Below are 21,338 nucleotides of genomic sequence, written 5' to 3' on the forward strand. Positions count from 1 at the left end.
CCGTTGAGAAATTTTGTCATTTCATTTATTTTTGCTTTTATGGAAGAGTCTATTTGGCTTGGAAGTTATGCTGGATTCGGTGGATTTTCTAGTTTGAAAGGCGTTCCAACTTTGGGAGATTGTGTTCTACCGCGAGAGTTAGGTCAAGCCAAGTCACGGGGCCTTCCAAGGTTCCGCTGTGAACGACATCCGACACGACAGGAAAGGAAAAGAGCGCAAAAGGTTATTTGTTATGTTGTTTTGTTTTGTTGTTTATTTCTATGACCAATTTTGATTTTGTGGCTCTGAATATGCCCATGTTCATCTGTTTGGGCTATTTGGAGGTTGATGGCAGCCGCCTGAAAGCACTCTGTCCCTTTTCAAACAAGCAATACAAATTTTCCTTATTGTGAAAGAGAAATAACTAGTAATTCCTTTTAGCGTATCGCCCAACAAGATGTATGGTTCTGGAGGTTTTATGGTTGACATAAAGTAGCCAAGGACATTGATATTGAGATGAGTCGTACTGGGTATCCTAGGGAGGGAAGATAACTCACACATACCCATAGAAATCTTGAAATAGATTAAGAGACAAAATAATTGTGTTATTCTCACTAAATAATACTACAATCTTTGTCCGTATTAGTAGGTCACTCTTGTTCTGCCCTCTGCCCCTGGACAAAGTGCAAAGGACTATGACTATTTGGAAGCCTTCAACCTGCATAGTAAACACGGGGAAAAGGTATGGAAGGTCAAGTTTAGAAATGGACTAAGCATGTTCTGCAGGTAGCCAGTAGCCGGTCATTCCTGTCAAGACACATGTTCACGATGCTTTTACAAGCCAAAGAGGTACACAACTTATTCATGTCTTTTAGTGGTCTATTCTTACACTGTTTTGGATCTTTCTGCTCTTTCTTGCTCTTTTATATGCAGAGAAACAATGTCTCCATATCATGTACATCACTGTATCCTCATTTCCCGATCTGATAAACTAGGGGGGTCTTTGTCTTCGTGGGGATCTTATTGTGAGCTTAAAGATAGATAAACCCCCCATTGTGTACCCAATATATCCAGCGTATCCAGGATAGTCTATAGACTAATTCATTGTATAGAATTATAGACTCAATTCATTTATCTCTTTGATGTGTAGATAATTAGCACAGTCAAGCTTCAAGATCTCAAAGGGTCTCAAAGGGTCTCCAATATATGAGATTGTGTTTCCCCCCACCAACTTCAGTTTCTCATCTCATCTTCATCCCAATTTGTGTCCGTTTGTCTAGGGTTATCCCCCATCACCTGTCACCTCCAGAGCTGTCACCCTGTCACCTGTCACCTCTCCTATAACCCTCTTCTCCCACAAACGTCTTCTCTCCACCTTCTTTCCTTCATCCCTCTTACTTCTTCTTCTATCACTCCATTATTATTACACATTACTGTCTCCTTCCATACCTCATTTTTATCTTGATCAAGTCTTACCTTTTGTCAAGATGGCGACTCCTAATCGCCCTCAATTTTTCTGTACCCGCCCTGACGGGACTTTGACCCCACTGGTAGCTCTTGATGAGCTGCCCACTAACGTCACCATCTGTGGTGTCTCTCGCACCCTCAATGCTGGAGAGACCCAGGGTATGACCAGCTGTGGCCTGGCTACCCAACGTGCTGAACCTTGGTCCGTCAACGGGGCTAGCCAGTCCTCTGAGCGTGACGTCGGAAAGGAACCTTTGTCAGATATGCACAGCCTCTTGCTGCAGATTCTCACCAACAATGATGTCCCCGAGACCATGCGGTCATCGGCGCAGGCCATTCTCATCCAGGGAATCGAGCGCCCTAACGGACTTGGTGGTCAAGGCACTCCTGCCAGTGGACTGTCCCCCATTGCACCGACATTCTATGCAAAGAATTCCCACATGGGAAATAAGCATGTATGGCTGAGTGCTCCTGGCATGTTATGTTTCATATTTCTGACTCTTTCAACGCAGGCCGCAAGCTCTAAGAAGGAGTATTGCTCCTACTGGATTCGTCACGGCGAGTGTGATTACTCTCAGCAAGGTAAGTTGACTGGATTCCCGAGACCCTATGAGGTCTTGACTGACGCCGTGTCGCATAGGTTGCCTGTACAAGCATGAAATGCCCACCGACTTCCACACGATTGAGAAACTTGGTCTCCGCGATATCCCCCGCTGGTTCCGCGAGAAGCATAACATTGCCAGTCTTTTGCACCCAAGCCGAGATCGTCCGCAGCTTGCCATTGCAAATCAGCCCCCCATGCGGGCCCTTCCATCCTCAGCCTCGCCTACCAACGAGAGCTCCATTAATCATGTAACCCCGAAGTTGAACAAGTCCCCTCCTCAGCTCAACAAGTCCCCTCCTCGTGGACCAGCCAACCGTGGAGGTCACAACGGATATGGTAACCACAATCAGCACCGAGGGGGAGGCCGCAACGGGGCCCCGAGTGGACATCATGGCAACAACTGGAAGGGTACCCATCGTGGTGGTCGTAACCGAAACATGGGCAATGCTCGTCATGGCGTTAGCAACGAGCGTGACAGCGAGCGCGGCAGCGAGTATTCCCCCAGCTTGGAATCCATCCCGGCTACCTACAATTATGAAGCTCATGGATATGGCGGTGACCAAGTTTGCACCCCGACCACCCCGGCCGCTGTTCTGGCCTCAGTGCCAATTACCGTGTCGACTTCTGGCCATGTTGCTGTTCCCATGGCTCCCCACCAGTCTCTGTTGGATGACGGTAACTCCCTCAACCGGAATGCGTACTGGAAGCTCAGCGAGCTGACCGATTGTAATCAAGATCTGTTCGAAGATGTCTCGCACAAGCCGGTTGAACTCCATCACCGCATCCAGCCCCGCCACATGTACCAGCACAGCTCGAACCCTTCTTCCGATGGCGGTGTCATGCTCCCCAGGGAGCCCGCTGTGACCTACGATTCGAACTTCAGTGCATTCGCTCGTGTTGATGTTCCTTCCCGGAACCAGTCAGACTCCAACAGCTCTCGTGGTACCGTTCAGATGAACTATGGACATTCCACTCCCCGGATTGGAGATCTTCAGCTTGCCGACAACGTGCCTCTGAACTCGGCCGAGACTCGCGTCACTTGGGGTCCCATTGGAGGTCCCATCCTCAAGCGAACCTCGCCTCCTGTTGAGAACATTGCGCACATGTTTGGACCTTACTCCAACCACCCTCACAGCAGCTAATTGGACTATTTGACAAACTTTCACTCAGGCGTGCCTGGCCTGGGGGGTGGTACTCATGTTCTTCCTGCATGTTACCACTCACTGATCATTTTTATCTATTTTTCGTGCATTTATGAGATCTGGTGCATCGACGTGATTTCCTTTTCGATGCCAACCTACCAGGTAAAATTATGCGATATCATACCACACCGAGACTATACCACAGAACCACAAGCACGGAAAATGATCCAGACATACAACAAGACAAGACAACAATACACCATGAGTGAGAGATAGGAGATACTTGCGTTGCGGACATGTTTTTTTGTTTTTTATTTTTTGCTTTATTTTTTGCGTTATTTTTTTGTTTTCTTTTGCCCGGGTTTGGGAAATTGTTTACACCCGTGGAGGCGTTGCGAATATGGATGATATTGTGCCCATATGGAGTTGTGATTTCTTTTGCGATTTGTTATTTTCGGCTCTTGAACTGCAGCAAGGTCTCCCGTCTGTCATGGATAGGATGTCATTGTTGGTTCGAGTACAGATGGAGTCGGATTTGGCTGCTGACGGGGTTGCAGTTGGTTCTTGCTGACTACTCCCCCAGTCTCAGGTGGCAGATATCTATCACGTTTGAAATTGAATGCGTTGTCCTTTTTCTATTGACCTTTTCCATTCCAGTAGCAATTGTGAGCACCGAAGTAGAGCTCCATAAAAAGTAAATACTCGTACGTAAGTCGAAAGGCGAAAGGCGAACTACAAAATGGAATGGAGTAACAGCGAGCCGCCAATGCATGGAATAAAATGACTATAGTACATTCGAAAGAAAAGATGCCAAAATCCTAAAATATGCGCCCGCGCCTCGCAAATGTCTGACAACAGCTTCTCAAACACACCCAATATACAGTTGACGAAACATCTATCATCGACGAGCCACCTTTTTCCGCGCGCCAACCTTGACAGCAACGCGCTCCCGCTCATCAGTAGCCTTGGCCTGGAGAGCAGGGTTAAGCGAAGGCAGAGTCTTGATAGCATCGGAAACAACCGAATTACCATCTACGAGGGCAGCTCGCGTCTCCTCGGCAGCTAGACGCTCCTTGCGCCGCGCGGCAAGCTGACTCCGACGGGCCTCGGTCATGTTCCAGGATTCGGGGAATTGCAGTCTGGTCTTGTACTTGTGGTGGCGGAGGTCGAGCGGGATATCGGCGAAGGAGTCACCTTCCTTAGCCTCCTTGATCATCGAGTTAACGACATCTGCGAGGTAGCGCTTGTTCTGGGCACGCGAGCCGAACTTCTCGCTCGACATGCGGATGATATCGGTTTGCGGGTTGTAGCGCGTACCGGCCAGCTTGAGGAATGTTTGGCGCTGGGCTTCGGTGAGATACGTGGGAGTCAGATCTTGGGATGCAAGCTCCACTACGACCTTGGGCTCGGCTGGGTGCTGTTCACCCATGTAGGTAGTGTAGCGGAAGCGGAGGATGTGGGTTTGGGGAGGCAGGGTGAATGGTTTGGCGAGCTCTATAGTTCAATGTTAGTGGATGGAAAGTGTAGTCCCCGATGAACAATTGATCTTACTGCTCAGCATTGGCATGTCCCATGCTGTAATGCGGGCATATTCTCTCATTTCACGGTGCAATTCCATCTCTGCGTGTGCCAGGGAAGTGATTTCGTCATCATTGATTTCCTCGTCTCCATCCTCGAGTGTGTTGACCAACTCGTCAGGCTCGTCCTCGGCCCAGAAACCAGGCCGACGGGGGCGAATGTCTTCGAATCGGAGATCCTCCTCTTTATCAATTTGTAGAACGGCCTGCTCGATTTCCTCAAAGGCCGCGGCGCGCTTCTGGGGATTGTTGAATTCGGCAACCATGCGGGTGTTCTCTTCGTCGAATGCCGCGCGGTCCTCGGGAGACATCATATCGTACATCGATCGCTGCTCCTTGGTCAGGAGATCGACTGAGTACTCAGGCATTGGGGGGTAATCATCCGCTTGGAGTTCCTTCGGCGGAGGAGGAATCACGGGGTCATCCTGGACGCGATTGAGCGGCGAGGCGGAGAAGTACCGAGCAGAGGGGGCCATGAGGCCCCTCCGGACCACATGCCTGGCCGGGCGAGTCAATAACCGAGCTGCTGAAGCCATTGTTGAGGGTATAGCGTAGGTAGGGACAGGATCTCAATCACGATGTTTTCCGCTTCCACTTTTGCGAGGTTCACCGCCGTGCGCTATTCCAGGTTTAGCCTAGCGTGGTTCATCCACACGTGACACCATGGTATATGATCGCATCTTAATGTTTGGGCTGCTCTCTCATCTCGATAATGCATCTTTTTACGGCTCCTTTATGTGAGGATGATAATTGACTGCCAGAGAATCTTCCAAGGTTGATATCTCTGCCCATTTAAACACAACAACATCGTCACGATGAAGCTATGTTTTGTGACTGTGGGGGCCACAGCTTCCTTTCAGAAACTACTTGAACAAGTACTTAGTTCACAATTCCTCGAGATACTAGCCAAACGTGGTTACACCCATCTTCTTATTCAGTATGGTAAAGACGGCCAACAAGTCTTCCAAGACTTCATCGACAGTGACCAACCCCACCACGGTCTCACCCTTGGGGGATTCGACTTCCAGCCGAGCATTGATGCCCAAATGATGATGACCGTGGAAAGAGAAGCTCTTGATCAAGAGCGCGGCTTGATTATCTGTCACGCCGGTATGATGCATCACTATTTCGCGTATCAAATATGTCAGGCCTGATTCACTTACCATCCATCATACAGGAAGTGGGACTGTTCTGGCAGGTCTTCGCTTGGGTGTGCCCTTGATTGTGGTTCCCAATCCAGATCTTGCCGATAATCACCAGCAGGAACTGGCTGATGAGCTAGAGGAAGGGAACTACGTGATTAGTAGTTCGGTCAAGTAAATAATACATCCTTCCTTTGTCTACTCGGCCAATCTGGCTAACTTCTGATCAGCGATGTGGGCAATGCAATTAGCAGAGCAGAGATCCAGAAAGCTGAGGTACTGTCTATGCGAACTGGAAATACAACTCTTGCGGAAAGTATGTCTGACGAGTTGAGCTTTTTGGACTAAAGGAACCCATCTGGTGACCTACAAGGACCGATTTCCGCGAATCCGCTTTTGTGAACTGAACAATGGGATTGGGGAGATGTCTTTTATCTCGAATTATGACGTTGCATGAAACTAAACCGGACATCGATCGAGCAATCGGTCCGGGTTCGGTCTATAAAATCGATGTGGAAGTCTCATCTGGTAGACCACGACGAGAACCAAGTCCTTTATAACCCTATATGAACCACCACCGATTAACTTTTAGCACAAGTATTTGACTTGTATTACTTGTTTCACTATGAGTAAATCAAAATGATATAATAATTCTGTAAACTTCAATTCCATTGTTACAAGTCCGATTTACTAGGCGTGGAGTGGACTAAGAGTGGCCCAAGCTCCTTGTTGACAATTCCCGATTTGCGGATTTGCGGTTTCGCGTCCACTCCTGAATCAGTGACAAGAACATCAACGCCCAACCACCGAAACATTATATGCGCCTTCAATCCAACTTCCGCCCCGTCGATCCTCCGAGTCGCCCATTCTAGGCCGAGAGGCCGTCTATACCCGCGCTTGTCCTTCCCCGACATCACCTCCCATCCACACTACACTCCCCGCAATGGCTGAGGCAACCCTTCACAACGTGCCCATTGTCATTGACAATGGCAGTGGCACGATCCGAGCAGGCTTCGCCGGAGAGGAGATTCCGTCATGTTATTTCCCGTCGTTTGTCGGTCGTCCCAAACACCCACGGGTGATGGCCGGTGGTCTGGAAGGAGACTCGTTCATCGGGTCCCGTGCACAAGAACTCCGCGGACTGTTGAAGATCAGGTATCCTCTGGAACACGGCATTGTCACGAATTGGGAAGATATGGAATCGATTTGGCACTATGTCTACGAAAACGAACTCAAGACACTCCCCGAAGAACACCCCGTCCTGCTCACGGAGCCACCGCTGAACCCGCGCGCCAACCGTGATATCGCTGCCCAACTTATGTTCGAAGCTTTCAACGTCCCGGCTTTGTACATGTCGATTCAGGCTGTGTTGTCGCTTTATGCATCTGGTCGGACTACGGGTGTCGTCTTGGATTCTGGTGATGGTGTCTCCCATGCAGTGCCTGTCTTCGAGGGTTTCGCTATTCCGAACAGTATTCGGAGAATTGATGTTGCTGGTCGTGATGTTACGGAACAGATGCAGTTGCTGCTGCGGAAGGCTGGGCATGTGCTGCACACTAGCGCGGAAAAGGAGGTGGTGCGGATGATTAAGGAGAAGGTCTGCTACGTGTCGCTGGATCCTAAGCGGGAAGAGAAGGAGTGGATGAACAGCTACCACAAGTCTGATGCTAAGGCGATGGACTACGCTCTTCCGGACGGTCACAAGATCAAGGTATGCACTGTCTTGGAATATGATTTGTTCGTGGATTACAACAATGCTAATGAATTTACCTCTCAAGATCGGCCAAGAACGTTACCGTGCGCCTGAGATCCTCTTCGATCCTGAGCTCATCGGCCTCGAGTATCCCGGTGTGCACCAGATCGTGCAGGACGCCATCACTCGTACAGATCTCGACCTGCGAAAATCACTATACCTCAATATTGTGCTTTCTGGTGGTTCAACGCTGTGCAAGAACTTCCCTGATCGGTTGATGCGCGAGATCAAAAAACTAGCAGTCGAGGACATGAAGATCCGCATTTCTGCGCCTGCTGAGCGCAAGTACACCACGTGGATTGGTGGTAGCATTCTTGCCGGGCTGAGCACGTTTAGAAAGGTATGCAAATCTTTCCCTCATGCAATTTAGCACAGTTAACTCAGTACTCTCTAGATGTGGGTAAGCGCAGACGAATGGCACGAGGATCCCGAGGTGATTCACAAGCGATTCGCATAAAGGACTCTTCTATGACGGAAAGTCTTTGATATCATGGTGGCCTACTTCCGAGTCAACTCTGGGACTGTTCACATCCACTGCCTCCAACGTGATCCCCAAGGCACCATCCCCAATCCCCAGAACACAAGAAACAGATCTTGTCAACCTGGATCGATCATCATGCAATTGGCAGTACATACCAAGAAGTGATCAACCAACATCACAAATCCGAGTCGCATCCCCGACTCTTGATACCCCAGTTTCCAATTTCCTAACCAACTACATGTCGTCTTGGCATTGGCTCTGACTTTATTGCAAATACAGTCTCTTTTGCGTCTTGGGGATGGTTCTACTCTAGACATAATTTTACTCGGACATACCTGCATACACAAGTTCTCGCCATATATTTTTCTATTCCATCTGCGTAGCTTGATTGGATCGCCTCAGACGATATATAAGCAGACTATTTTAGAATCTCCAAATATAGCAGCAGTCCAGGCCGGCAATCTTATTAATCCTAGTTTGAACAAGAGGCAATAACGATAAAAATACATTTGATCATTCTCCAATTCGCCTCCTAATGACTCAACTACATATTCATGGGTACCCGATGTAGCTGAATGCAGATGGGCTTCACTGGGTAAGGGAAGCAATTTCTTTGTTTCATACAAAGAAGGCTTATTTATATTATTGCCTTAATAGAAATAAAAACTAGAAGAAAATATATGTCGCCACTTATCACATGGCGTGGACTTAGAATCCAGATCGAACACCAAGTTCAAGGAAAATATAGAATGGCAATCCAAATCAAGAATATCTATCCATGGACCAAAAGATAATTATAACAAAGCCTCAAGAACATTCCAGACTATAAAATACTAGTAGTATACAGCACAAAGAATACATATATGTAATCTTTCAAGACATCCATGGATTCCAAAAAAAAAAAAAAAAAGAAAATCAAATTCGGCTGTCATCGCCTATCCGCGGGTACAACCTTACGTCTCGACATGCGACACCACCAAGTCTAGATTCGATGAGTGGAACCCCATTCAGTCAACAAGCACGTCTTGACATATAGCACGTCTTAATATACGAAATCTACTACTACAATGATGTAATCGGAACCCATGGGAGCATAAAATTTGGAGACACGTAATCCAGCAAGGGAAAGAAACCCCAAGCATGCAATTTGCGATTCATTGTTAAAAACCCACGGCTAGGAAGTAGTAGCTCAGAGTGGCGCAGTATTGGGGGAATATGTTGAAAAACAGAGAGAAAAAGGAAACACAAGAATGTGCGACACAATGAGAGAGAAATCAAAGAGGGCGAGGAACTCCGAGAATGATACGGCCAGACAATTGTTGTTCGATGGCGCGATCTTGGGTTGTGTTGAATGAAACTCCGTTAAAAGAGATACCCGGTTTCCAGAACCTGGCGTGTTGATGCAAGGGTGGTTTGGCGAGAGCGCAAATGAACCACGAAGAACAATGAAACGCCGGGTTGTCCATGTTTGAATTTGAATTCGAGATTGAGTGAAGAGTGTGAGGGTTCAATATGAGAACAAAGAAACGATAGGTGGTCCATGGGAAGTAGATGAATGGTAGATGGTTGGAATTGGGGTAATTCGTAGACACATCCAGAAAAGAAACATGACAGGTAGCGAGAGGGCTGTCAAGGTCTCTCGTGTGATTAAAAATGAGAAGTGGTCAAAGAGAAAGGCAAGAACTTTTTTGGGTTGTCGTTATGTCGTTGATGTTGATCTCGTCAGAGACGAGAAGTGTTGTTGTTGTAGGGGAAGTAGAAAGAAGAACAATGCATCTAGGCAGTGCCCTTCAGCTTGCCCCAACCCTTCTCAAGACCACGACGGGCCATGTCACGGGCACGATCAGCCACAGATCCAGTGCTGGAATTGGTAGCCGTGCTGGCAGCCGAGTACTTGCGACTCAAGCTGGAATTGCTGCAGTCGTCGCGGTAAATGGTGTTACCGGCACCACCACGACCGACGTGGTAGACGGGGGCAGCGCGGCGTAGATCACGTTCGAGTTCTTCGTCGAAGCTGAAGATGGCACGCTCGCTGCTGCTGTGGACGTTGCCAGCACCGCCACGGCCGGAGATGAAGGTTGTTGGGACACGAGAGTCGAGACGGGCGAGAGAAGCGGGACCGGTTGCGCTGCGCGAGTCGGTGGTCTGAGTGTTCTTCAGGTTGACGACATTCCCGGATCCTCCTCGGCCAGTGTAGACGGCTGGGCGGCCAGCATGGGGCACCGAAGGGTGCGGCTCAACGACGCGGTAATTTGAAGGCATGGTTGATGTGTGAAGATTAAGTATAGATCTGAAGTATGTAGGTATAAACAGTCTATGCTGTAAGGACTATGAAAACTCCATCAAGTGCAGGATTTGATAATGGATCATTTTAGCAAACAGCGGGGACTTTCATGTTATATAGTCTCTGGGACCTTTTTGGAGTCATTTCCAGATCCAGGCACGACATCCAGTCACAAGGTCCTGTGGAGTCTTTTTTTTGATTTCTTTTTATTTTTATTTTTGAATTTTCATTTTTATTTTATTTAAATTTTCCCCCGTCGTCATCGGTATCTAGCGGCTAGGGATATTTCCATTTTGGATGCTATGTCAGCACACACACGTGTCCTGAATAAGCCCCTGTGATCTGGTTCAGGAAGGTGATTGGCTCTCAACCTCCCCCAGATGACAAAACTCTGGCTGCTTTTACCAAATTGTCCACTGGGCAACCAAGTCATCTGACTGGAGCTACTCCACCAATAGTGAGTGGCAAGACGTAACAGAAACTGGCTCTGCAGCCAATGAGGATTTCCATTACCCCCAGGAAATGCAGAAAAACCTCTCATTTCAGGATCATCGAGTGTCCAGATCTTAACAATGCACAGTATAACTCACGTTATTATCCCTTGTAATCACACACCGCAACAGGGGCCATTTTCTTGAGCACGTCAGGTGTTGCGCAATTCCATTTAGGCATACGACATACTTCAAGGCTGTACGGTAGCTGGCATTAGGCATTGTAGTCATTAGGCATTCTAGTCATGAGCTGGCAGTAGAAAATAAAATACTCACGATGTATTGTAGAATACGGAATACCAAGAGAGCAGGTATTTTACTGCTCCAACAATTGCATCATTCACCGGGCCGTGTCCACTTTCTATTTCCAGAGAACAGGGGCTACTTGTGCAACACATTTTTCAATTTCGGTGTTTGTAAGGTGGCAACCATGGAAGCATCCGTGAATGTGAAACCGGTTGTACAAGCTATATAATGCAACTCTATGATTATACTATAGTACTGCACAATGTATACCGAACCGATCGTGAATATATCAATATCAGATTCAGATCAGTATATAATAAAATACCAGACACCCACTGAAATTTCAGCACGCAGATCGCTATGTACGATGACCCCATCGTGCTGAAATTTGCGGGATAATTCTTCCTTAGCGGCCCCCGTCGATCCAACCTTGGGAGTCTAGGGCATCGGCTAGTTGTTGCACATGGTACCTGATGTCTTGGAGATCAATGAATTCACTCACCGCAGTCCACCACGTACCATTGCCCAGCATGCCGAGAATGGTGTCCAAGGTTGACCCCCTTGACTTCCTTGTCTTTACTTACTGAGCCGAGAAATCAGAGACGGAATAGGTAAAGTACCGTTTCCCCAGATGCTGAATGACGTTGAAAAAAAAAAAAAAAAAAAAAAAAAAAGGGAAAAAATTTCGGTTCTCAGGTGCGCTGACTGGCCGAGTGATCCGAGCGGCGAAACCACAAATCATACATTCCCATTTTCAGTGTCTGTGCGTTTCCCATTTCCCCAGATTTTCTTTTCCCCAACTTTTTTCGATTTGGGACCTGCCGGAAGTCATGCGTCTCTCGCATGACCTTTCCTCAACTTGCCTCAACCCCGCTTAGGGCTTAGGGGATTACAGTAGGAAGGAATTCCCCTGTGACCTCACGTGGGTTTCATTTGTGAATACGTGTCTTCGTCTAGTGACACGAATGTAGTATGGTCAGATACAAAAATAACATCCTGATCCCCCAATTGGACTATCAGTGTGCACCTGACTTGGAATTCTTCGGGGGAATAGAATACATAGCATTCTATCACCCCTCACATATCAAACACAACTATATCATATACTCTAAATGCGCGATTAAACTAAACGCCAAGTACTCCGTGACATAGTCCATCTTACATATCCAATCCAAATCCATCCATACATACATACCTAGTCCATTCCATATACACACTAGTCACCTACTACCCCATTATTAGATAATAGCGCAGTGCCATGACACATGATTATCAGTGTTGCTAGGCCGAGACCCGGCAACCGGTTGCGTTGGCGGCTCGGTGCCGGGGCTGCATTATTATTCAAGGATGGCGCAAGGACTGGATTTGATGTACAATACCTTGGAAGAATAGTCAGCCGCTTATGCGGCCTTGTGATGTCTTATTATATGGTCTTCTTAGATGTCTTTTTAGAAGTCTTTTGGGGTCTTTTTAGATGTATACAAAAGCGGTAAAAAGCGGTAAAAAGCGTAAACGTATATAGGACCTTTCTCTGTCCTCCGTAGAACCGGGGGATATAGAAAGTACACTGCCCAATTCTAGGGCTACCTCCTTGCAACCATAACGTAGTCTTACTAAGATCCTTACTCCCGGGCCCCGCGGCCAGCTCTAGGGGTTTCCAGCACTTCCCTGCTCATCCGGTCCTCGGGTATCGTACCGGGATTGGCACTTATGTCGGCTTTGGAGCCATTATTATTGAGTAATCGTATCATCTCGCCAATTTACCGTTTTACCTGGCCTTGTGCTTGTCGATGTGACCTATTTCCCACTGTACTCTGCTGATCGGGTCAGCTGTGTTACGTTTGAGGGAGGTCGTCGGGGTCGGAGGCTAAGCTCGTTGAGTTGGAATTTTGGCTGGCTTGGTATTGCTATAGATGTTCGTAACTACATATGTAGGTGTTCGGTGGGAACTTGGGAGGCCAGCTGCCTTGTTGATTCCTATCTCGCATTACCAAGGCAAGATTATGTTGTTATTGCGGGTTGACTTTTATACCAACTTCTACATTGTATAATATGAAACACGTTTTGTATTTTGTGTAGGACGAACAGAATAACAAGACTTCTGAACCTGGTTGGCAGTCGTGCCTAAAATGCTTGTTTATTATTCGTGATACGTTGGATTATTGACTCTGTCACACTACGACAATAGCACAATGGTTTCAGAAAAAGTCCATTTCGAATCTCAAATGATGCCGAGACACGACATCATCTCCAAGGATTAACATCCATGGTATCCAAATTCCCATTGTTCCATGTATCCCGCTTCCACCAGTAGTGATCTATCTACATATAGTTCGATGTGACCAACAATTCAACCATTCCAAGTGCACATCCCAAGCTCAAGAACTTCCAAGCTGAGCATCCGAGACCCAATGGGCACCGCCAGCACATCGGTATCCACTGCTCTGTTTAACCCATCGGTAGCCCACTACACAGACTCCCATGGACTGCAGCTTCATCTGATTGGCTTGTTCCTTACGACGCGCCTCAGCCAAAGCCTCTTGCTGCTTGCGGAGTTTCTCCAAGATTGCTTCCTGTCTCCTGCGCTCAAGCTCCAGCTGTAGTCGCGCTTGTTCGTGGCGAATTTTGGCATCTTCGTCTGCTTTTCTTTTTGCCTCTTCTAGCTCCCGTGCTGCCTTTTCTTCCTCCGCCTTCAATTTCAATATCGCCTTCTTCTGCTCTTCCTCTTCATTTTTCAAACGCAAGAACTCTTTCTCTTTAGCTTCCGCCAGAGCTTTGTCCTTTTCGAGTTGGTACCACACTTCGTCGGGAACACCAGCATCTCGCTTCGTGGTGGCAGTGGGGGTGTCTGTTCCAGGCTCTGTCATGTCCGGTTTCTTGCCGGAGGTCACATCCTCATTGACCGAGCCCTGATTGTCCGGCTTGGTAACAGGATTGCTCAAAGGCTTAGTGCGTACAGCCAGGTCTGTTTGTTCCTGCTTTTTCATTGAAGTTGGTGGAGGGCTCTGGGAGAAGACTTCGCGGCTGGATCGCTCATTGATCATTGCGTCGAGCGCTTCGAGCACCGTGGCTTTGTTCAGCACCAGTTTCTTCCCGCTAGATGACTGCAGAGTCTTGCCAAAGATCGCCTTGGCGAGAGTTCCAACATCTCGTGCATTTGCCCAGCCTGCAGTTTTTGAAAGTCTATCAAAACGCCACGACATCCCCTTCTTAAACTCGAAGTCCGGACTCTCCAAACAGACCAGGTCGAATTGGGCTTGTGATTTGCTGAGGAGATCCCTTTTCTCTTTCAACAAGAGCTCGCATATTAAATTGATACAGTCTGCCGAGGACAGTGGATCAAATTGAAGAGACTCTGGGAAGCGACTGGTGAGACCCGGATTTATTGACATGAGCCGATTGATATCTGCATCGTAACCGGCTAGAATGATGATCAACTTTTGAGCAAACCTGGGTTTGGTAATGCCATCCACAATCTCATCCATGGCTTCTTTGGCAAAATTTCCCTCGGCGAGCCGATAGGCTTCGTCGATGAACAAGACCTTTCCAATACCGCGTTCTAGGACTTTCTGAGTCTTCGGCCCTGTCTGGCCTACATATTGACCAACCAGGTCCGTCGCTGAAGTTTCGACCACCTCACTCGAAGCTAACAAGCCCATGTCATAGTAGACCTGACCCATCTTTCTGGCTGTGCTTGTCTTTCCAGTACCTAAGAGGGATTTTAATGTCAGCAATGCTTCTCTGGAAAAAGACTGTAAGAGGTTTGTATACCAGGAGGACCACGGAAAACAAAGTTAAATGGCAATTGTGTGCGAGGATCCAAGTCCAGTCGTCTGAGGCTCTGAACCATTTGTCGATAACCTTCCAGTTTCGCAACGATGCTTTCACATCCGATGACTCCCTCAAACATCTTCGCAACACTTTCCTTCTTATCTGCTCGATCAAAGTCTTCATCAAAGTCGGGAGCATCAAGAATGGAATCTGGAACAGAACCGGGCCGTTTGGTGGAAGAGAGGCGCTTTTGATACCGCATCTTGGCGGTGTTGAGCAGATTATCAATCTCGCCTGCATTGCCAAAATGTGGGCGATTGCGAGAGCGCTCGAGCATCTCCAATACCACGCGGCGGCCAATATCAGTTATTCCAAAGCCTTGTTCCTTGAGCTTAAGATTCAAGATCGCATCCAGTTCATTCGAGGTGAAGTCTTCAAAGACAAATGCCTGGTCCATTGGGAAGCGTCGGCTGAGGCCAGGGTTGACCTTCTGGAACATCTCTTCCATGAGATCTTTGTAACCCAGAAGTAAGACACACCTATCGTCACCAGGCGTGCTTTGTACTTCTGCCACAATGGTGTCGATCACGGCAGCTCGGTATTGGTCACTCCTGGGACCTGCTCCATCTGAGGTACCTCCAGCGAACAGTCCGTAGGCCTCGTCGATAACTAGCACCTTTCCTAATGTAGATGCGAGTATCCCTTTGGTATTCTTTTCGGACTCTCCGATCACGCTGCCAACGAAATCTGACGGGTTCTTCACCACCACTGCGATTATTAGTAAATATCATACACAGCGGGGGAGCTTACATACCTTCGCCGTTAGACAAAAACCCGATATCGACAAGTATCTGACCGTAGATCTTTGCGATTGATGTTTTGCCCGTTCCGGGGTTTCCCAAGAAGACTTTATTAAGACTGTACGCAACCAGTGGCTTCTCATCTAACTCACGCTGGTAGTTGTAGCGCATGGTGTCCAAAATAGCCTCTACCGTCTTCTTCACGGCGTCTAAACCAATCATACTCTGCAGTTTTTGCCAAGCATTGGATGACTTCAAAGCCTGTGATGGATCTGGACCGATCATGTCTTCCTTGCTCAGGAAGAAATCATCAATCTTGCCACCACCTTGCCGTCTTTCCCGACTGAGTCGTGCAGCTTGCCGCTCAGAGATCTTGGACATGGCATTCTCAACGGCTCTTGCATTGGCAAAGCCTTCACGGCCGCGCCCCATCCCAACTCGGCGAGCTACAATACGACAGTAAAGTCCTCCAAGGTTGTCCTCGACTTTCATCTGGTTTTTGTATGTCTTCTCGATGCATCCGATCAAGATTTGCATCAACTCAGTGTCATCAAAATCTTCGAACTTGAGCTCATGTGGGAAACGACTAGGAAGTCCTGGATTGTGCGCGAAAAATTTTTCCATCGGTCTTTGATATCCTGCAAGGATAAAGACCACTTTTCCAGTTAGGTTTTCGACCTCGGCCAGGAGGAAGTCTAGAACCTGAGTTCCACCGAAACTGCTACCGACAAGTTGATACGCTTCATCGATGAAGATGGCGCCACCGCCATCTTTCAAGAGAGCCTCGATGGTCTTTTGACATCCCGAAACGCCATCATTCGCGAGTCTGGACCCGGTTGTCTCGATGAATTTGTCGCCGGGAATGATCCCCATGGACGACAGGAACTTTGCATAGAGACGGGCAACGGTTGTTTTTCCGGTACCAGGATTCCCGAGCAATACAGATCCAAATCGTTCGTGGTTCAAATCGATATTCTGTCTGATAGAAACGTCCACTTTCGCTTTGATAGACAAGAATTTCATTTTCACTGATTCAAGTCCGATCATGTCAATTAACTTGTCGATGTCCTGGCTTTGAGCATTGAGGAACTTCTTTTGATAGTCCCAGTCTCCTGTAGCCGCTGATTTCTTTGGTGGCGGCATTACCTGTCGACTTGTAGGCTGAATACTAGCACTTCGAGTGACTGTAACGCTGGAATCCAAGCTCGCTTCTGTGATGGTTGAGGGCATGCTTGCGATTGTCCCAGAACTCAATCTCCGCTGAGGGGATACTGGTGGCGAGGGTAGTTGCGGGGGATTTTTCAAATCTTCAATTTCCTGGCGATGTTGTTCAAGAACCCTCGCTCGCTCCGCATCATCGAACTCATCACGTCGAACACGTTTGAGATGGGAGGCTTCCTCCTGAGCCTCTGCAAGCTGTCGGGCGTACTCATCCTGCTTTCTCTGTCGTTCTGTCTCCAATTTTAGATCGCGTTTACGCCGGCGCTCTTTGACCTGATCTTCTTGGATGCAGAAACGACATGAGCCCTTGGCTTGGGAGCAGGACAGAGATAAAGAATGGCCCCGGGGACACTTCCATTTCACGAGTTTGGTGCACTTCATTTTCGAATGGTCCGCAAGCTGGTGGCATTTTGACGGGCACTCGTGTACTCCACAACTCAGTTTCACGCCGCTATTGGGAAAGTCAATATCAAATTATCAGAAAAGCCTCTGGTGAACTTACCAGGGGGCAGAGCATCCTCCGTCTGGGCATTCTCTATCGAAGTCCTCAACTGTTCGGAGAACGGTAGTTGTCTGGGGATGTTGCTCGCATTGAACGGGCAGTCCATCGTATATATGTCCCTCTGACTTCAGTTGGTCAATGAATGGCTTCCAGTGCTTTTGACCCTTTCGACTAGAGACAAATGTTTCCGAGTTTCCCACCAGAATGAGGACATTTCGCGCGCGGGAAAGAAGGACGTTGAGGCGCTCTGGGGCCGCCATGAATCCTATGTCGCCAATTTTGTTACTGCGAGTGAGCGAAGCAATAACAATTTCACTCTCTTCTCCTTGGAAGTTATCTATTTTCTCAGGTCAGACAGACTCTTGTTTGTACCTGTGCTTTTCTTTCTACTTACCAATTGTAGACAGCTTGATTTGGCGCTTAGAGTGAGAAGCCCCAGCCTGCGACAGAAGGCCTGCTTTGACAAGATCGTAGGAATCGATATCGTTTAGTACTGGATCATTCTGCTTGCTCAGAGTCTGCCTCAGTAGACTGAGCTGGCCCAAATATGGAGTCAACACGACCAACTTGTCTGTTCCATACCCCTGCTGCCCAAGGTACTTCACGATCTTAAGTACAATATTTGCCTCGAATGAATTTCTCTTGCTTCCTGTCGTGTTCTCATCATGTCGGTCAGAGACCTCGACAAAAATGTCTTCAGGATTTTCATGATGGAAGAATATAACTCTGTCACACAGCCCTCGTGTCTGAGGGCGATTCTTGGTCTTCTCGTCATCTTCCAGCGCAGGATAGGTGAGATTGCGTACAAGACTTGAGATCTCGGGACACATCCTATGCTGCTTGCTCAATGTCGTATGTGGAAACCCAGCATGTATAAGTCTTTCAAAAAGGGAGACGTTCAGGTCATAACCATCTCCTTTCTCGGTGCTCAAGCTGTAACTGTTGATCTTCGGTCGTAGCTGTTGATGATCTCCTATCAAGATCAAATGCTTGGTTTCTGGTGTCATTGCTGTAAGCACATGGGACTCGAGAATCTCACCCGCTTCTTCAAGAAGCACAATGCCAGGTGAAGCATGTCGGATGTCCTCAGAGTACATTGCTGCGGCTGTAGTGGTGCAGCCAATGATTCGCTTTGATTTCAAAATTTCCCGGTTTTTCGCACCCAGAGTAGCACTAAGTCGGTTTTGGCATTTGTCGAACAATGCTATGCTGACGCTCAAAGACTCGGCCTGTTCATCCAGCAGAGCTCTCCTCCAAGACCTGTCTTTCTCTTCGCGTATTTTCTTGTCTAGTTTCCAGATATCGCGACAATGAGCGGGAAGAAGATTAGCATACACTCCTGCGTCTTTATCTTTTATCCATCTTGCATAAAGGTAATTTTTGGATGGTATTCCACGCTTCGTGACCATAATCATGCCGTTTTCGTCCTCTGGTACAGTCAGAGCTGCAAAGTACTCCGGTTCTTCAAACTCCAGATAGTCCAAGATAGACACATCATTAGCTGTGAGATTCTTGTAAGCTTGGAAAGAATTATTCAAAGTGTCCTTTTGCTCATTTCCGTCCGATTCGAGCGCATTGATGGCGCTCCAAGTGGCGTGGTCCCTCCTATAGGACGAGTGCTGTTTGAATAATCCCAACGACTCAGTGCGCTGTGACGACTTAGACCCGAGCCTTACCATGTCGGAGGGATCAATTCCAATGTCCAGTAAGTCTTCCAAGAACTGGTCCAAGGCATGATTCGTGTAGCACATAACCAAGATCTTGTCTTTGGTATTATCATGCATGGCCTTTGCGAGAAGGGCACCTATGAATGACTTGCCGGTACCTGGAGCTCATACTGTCAGTCCAATGTCCTTGATAATGAAAATGAGGGCGTAGTAGAGAATTCGTGTGATCTTACCTGGTGGTCCTTGAATAAGACTCACTCTCTGTGTCAGCCCGGCCAACATAGAATCTAGCTGTGAAGAGTCCAGTATCACTGGCTTTGAAGTTTGAAAGGTGCCCTGGATATTACATCCATATTCTTCCTTCAACTTGTTGACCACATTCCAAGGAGCTAGACTTGACTCTTTCACTGGCTGGTCCCTTTCGTAAAGGAACAACTCTTCTGTGAGAGGCAGATCGATCCTCTCCTGCAAGGATTTCAAGATTGGCTCGTATGCGAACATTGCCGTTTCAACAATCAGGAACTCCACGTCTTGGTAGAGCTTTAGGTAAAGCAGAGACTTTTTGAGCGCCTCTTCACCTGCAATACGCAGCATGACCACTGGAGGATCGGATACCAGTTCCTCGATTTCCCTTTCGATTGTAGCAAAAGCCACGACTTCTGTGTCTCTAACCAGACATCCAAGGGCACGATGCTTGACAAACTGAGGCGTGGTCTTTAAGAAATCTCTGCGATGACTTTCCGAGAGATCCTTGAGTTTTTCCAAGCCAAACTTGGCAGTAACACCAATGGTACATGGTCGAAGGCGGTTTTGGGGTCCAGAAGTGCAGCGGACCTGATCAAGAAAGAGATTCCTTAAGTGGAAAGCCGACCGGCGCCCCTTCTTTGTGCCTCTTGCAATTTGAAAGTCATCGCGGAGCTCCGAGAGCATATCCTCTCGTAAAAGGCGAAACTGGTTGTCAATGTGGCCCACAATGCGTTGACCACTGGGCAGCTGCGCGATGTCTTCAGCACGGCGATAAAACGGTTTCTCCGTACATCCCAACTCATCGGCAGTAGGGAAAATGGCCGTCAAGCGGAAATCAGCAAAATCATTATCATGCCGACCGCCCGCAGTGATCTCAGAGTGCTGGGGGGTGGCTGCGGGTGATTTCATCTCCAGGCGATACCTGATCTTGTGGCCTGCATTTCGTATATCGACCGAGGGCGAAGAGAAAAGTGACCCATCGTCCAAAACAATATGGGCATCGGCTCCAATATCCACACCGCAAGAGGGAGGCAATGAAAGCAACTCCGTCATCAACCAGCATAGAGCCTGGATCGCATGCTCTGCTAGTTTCCGAGTGCGGAACGCCTCCAGAAATGCGCCCCAGAGTGTACGAGGCTCCAAAATGATCAAAAGAAGCTGTTCGAGAAATTGGCCATTGCAGAGGAGCTTGACTTCGCGGTGGTTCAGGTATTGAATTAACTTCGCGCTGTGTCCGTTGATGAAGGCCGGCGTGAGGTTGAACCTCAGTCCTTTTCGCAAGGCATTTAGAGCGCTTTTGCTTGAAATGATTCGCTGAACAACAATGCTAGGATCATTTTGGTCCAGAACCGCTTCAATAAATCGCTTGAAATCGTTCTGATCCTGGACTTCTTGCTTTCCATATAGGACGGCTCCGAAATACTTGGCCAGTCGCTCCGATCGCATGTTTGTAGACATAACAGGAAATAGGGTTCAAAAGACACTAATCTAAACATATACTTGGAAGATTAAAGTTGACAGAGAAAAAGAATAAATTTGGGATGTAGAAGGGCTTTAAGAGTAATAGATAAGAAACAGTTTGGATTCCGCCTCGTTTACATTTAAGCAGAGCACAGTTACACTAAATATGCAAGCTACTAGGGTTATCTGCCTTGTTGGTTTGTATCTTTACGATCCAGTTAGGCTACCTACATAGGTACCTAAAAATCCGCAGGGAAACCAACAAATGCAGAAATGCGCAGGAGTGCATAGAAATGCGATGTGACGTGGCGGCAGGGATCTATACCGACAGGGATCTATACCATAGCGCCATGCCGCGGCGATAATAACGCGCGTAGAGAGCAAACGAAAGGTACTTAATACGTACTTTAGCCTACTCCACTTGTAATTGTTCCTCTGCATTTACATTTACTGCATTGCGTGACAACTTGCCTCGGTACCACTTCCTGGCCCCTTGACTAGTCT

At 47.8% G+C, this 21,338-nt stretch overlaps 6 protein-coding genes across 6 annotated transcripts; 3 read left to right on the top strand and 3 right to left on the bottom strand.

The window, feature by feature from the left end:
* Positions 1–1,466: 1,466 nt before the first annotated feature.
* N7455_012386 (uncharacterized protein) lies at positions 1,467–3,192 on the top strand (the record flags this gene model as incomplete). The annotated part of the gene is made up of 3 exons (XM_040952854.2): positions 1,467–1,901; positions 1,959–2,028; positions 2,087–3,192. 3 exons carry the CDS (start codon positions 1,467–1,469, stop codon positions 3,190–3,192), a joined length of 1,611 nt encoding a protein of 536 aa, XP_040816735.2.
* Positions 3,193–3,961: 769 nt separating this feature from the next.
* Positions 3,962–5,335, bottom strand: N7455_012387 (mitochondrial 37S ribosomal protein mS35). Its single transcript, XM_040952634.2, has 2 exons — positions 4,744–5,335; positions 3,962–4,686 (listed from the first exon to the last, which is right to left on the bottom strand). Exons 1-2 carry the CDS (start codon positions 5,303–5,305, stop codon positions 4,091–4,093), a joined length of 1,158 nt encoding a protein of 385 aa, XP_040816766.1. The 5' UTR covers positions 5,306–5,335; the 3' UTR covers positions 3,962–4,090.
* Positions 5,336–5,584: 249 nt separating this feature from the next.
* alg13 (N-acetylglucosaminyldiphosphodolichol N-acetylglucosaminyltransferase catalytic subunit ALG13) lies at positions 5,585–6,259 on the top strand (the record flags this gene model as incomplete). The annotated part of the gene is made up of 3 exons (XM_040952485.2): positions 5,585–5,879; positions 5,947–6,085; positions 6,142–6,259. The coding sequence occupies 3 exons, from the start codon at positions 5,585–5,587 to the stop codon at positions 6,257–6,259; spliced, it is 552 nt and encodes a 183-aa protein (XP_040816712.2).
* Positions 6,260–6,854: 595 nt separating this feature from the next.
* On the top strand, positions 6,855–8,121 carry N7455_012389 (actin-related protein ArpA; the record flags this gene model as incomplete). Its single annotated transcript, XM_040952800.2, has 3 exons — positions 6,855–7,622; positions 7,690–8,004; positions 8,059–8,121. The coding sequence occupies 3 exons, from the start codon at positions 6,855–6,857 to the stop codon at positions 8,119–8,121; spliced, it is 1,146 nt and encodes a 381-aa protein (XP_040816870.1).
* A 1,800-nt stretch (positions 8,122–9,921) lies between these two features.
* On the bottom strand, positions 9,922–10,407 carry N7455_012390 (DUF3602 domain-containing protein; the record flags this gene model as incomplete). The annotated part of the gene is made up of 1 exon (XM_040952862.2): positions 9,922–10,407. One exon carries the CDS (start codon positions 10,405–10,407, stop codon positions 9,922–9,924), a length of 486 nt encoding a protein of 161 aa, XP_040816959.1.
* A 3,137-nt stretch (positions 10,408–13,544) lies between these two features.
* On the bottom strand, positions 13,545–20,831 carry N7455_012391 (uncharacterized protein; the record flags this gene model as incomplete). The annotated part of the gene is made up of 6 exons (XM_065606879.1): positions 13,545–14,875; positions 14,938–15,705; positions 15,752–17,409; positions 17,461–17,797; positions 17,855–19,285; positions 19,361–20,831. 6 exons carry the CDS (start codon positions 20,829–20,831, stop codon positions 13,545–13,547), a joined length of 6,996 nt encoding a protein of 2,331 aa, XP_065460045.1.
* Between the last annotated feature and the right edge of the window lie 507 nt (positions 20,832–21,338).

The sequence above is a fragment of the Penicillium solitum genome (assembly GCF_028829755.1).
Source record: "Penicillium solitum strain IBT 25940 chromosome Unknown utg000009l_segment0_segment0, whole genome shotgun sequence".
Lineage (NCBI taxonomy): Eukaryota > Fungi > Ascomycota > Eurotiomycetes > Eurotiales > Aspergillaceae > Penicillium > Penicillium solitum.

Bases quoted from the DNA above. Each gene is read 5' to 3' on its own strand.
- N7455_012387 (XM_040952634.2), bottom strand. From the start codon at position 5,305: ATGGCTTCAGCAGCTCGGTTATTGACTCGCCCGGCCAGGCATGTGGTC. The intron at 4,687-4,743 runs GTAAGATCAATT...ATTGAACTATAG, and splicing joins GGACATGCCAATGCTGAGCA to AGCTCGCCAAACCATTCACC.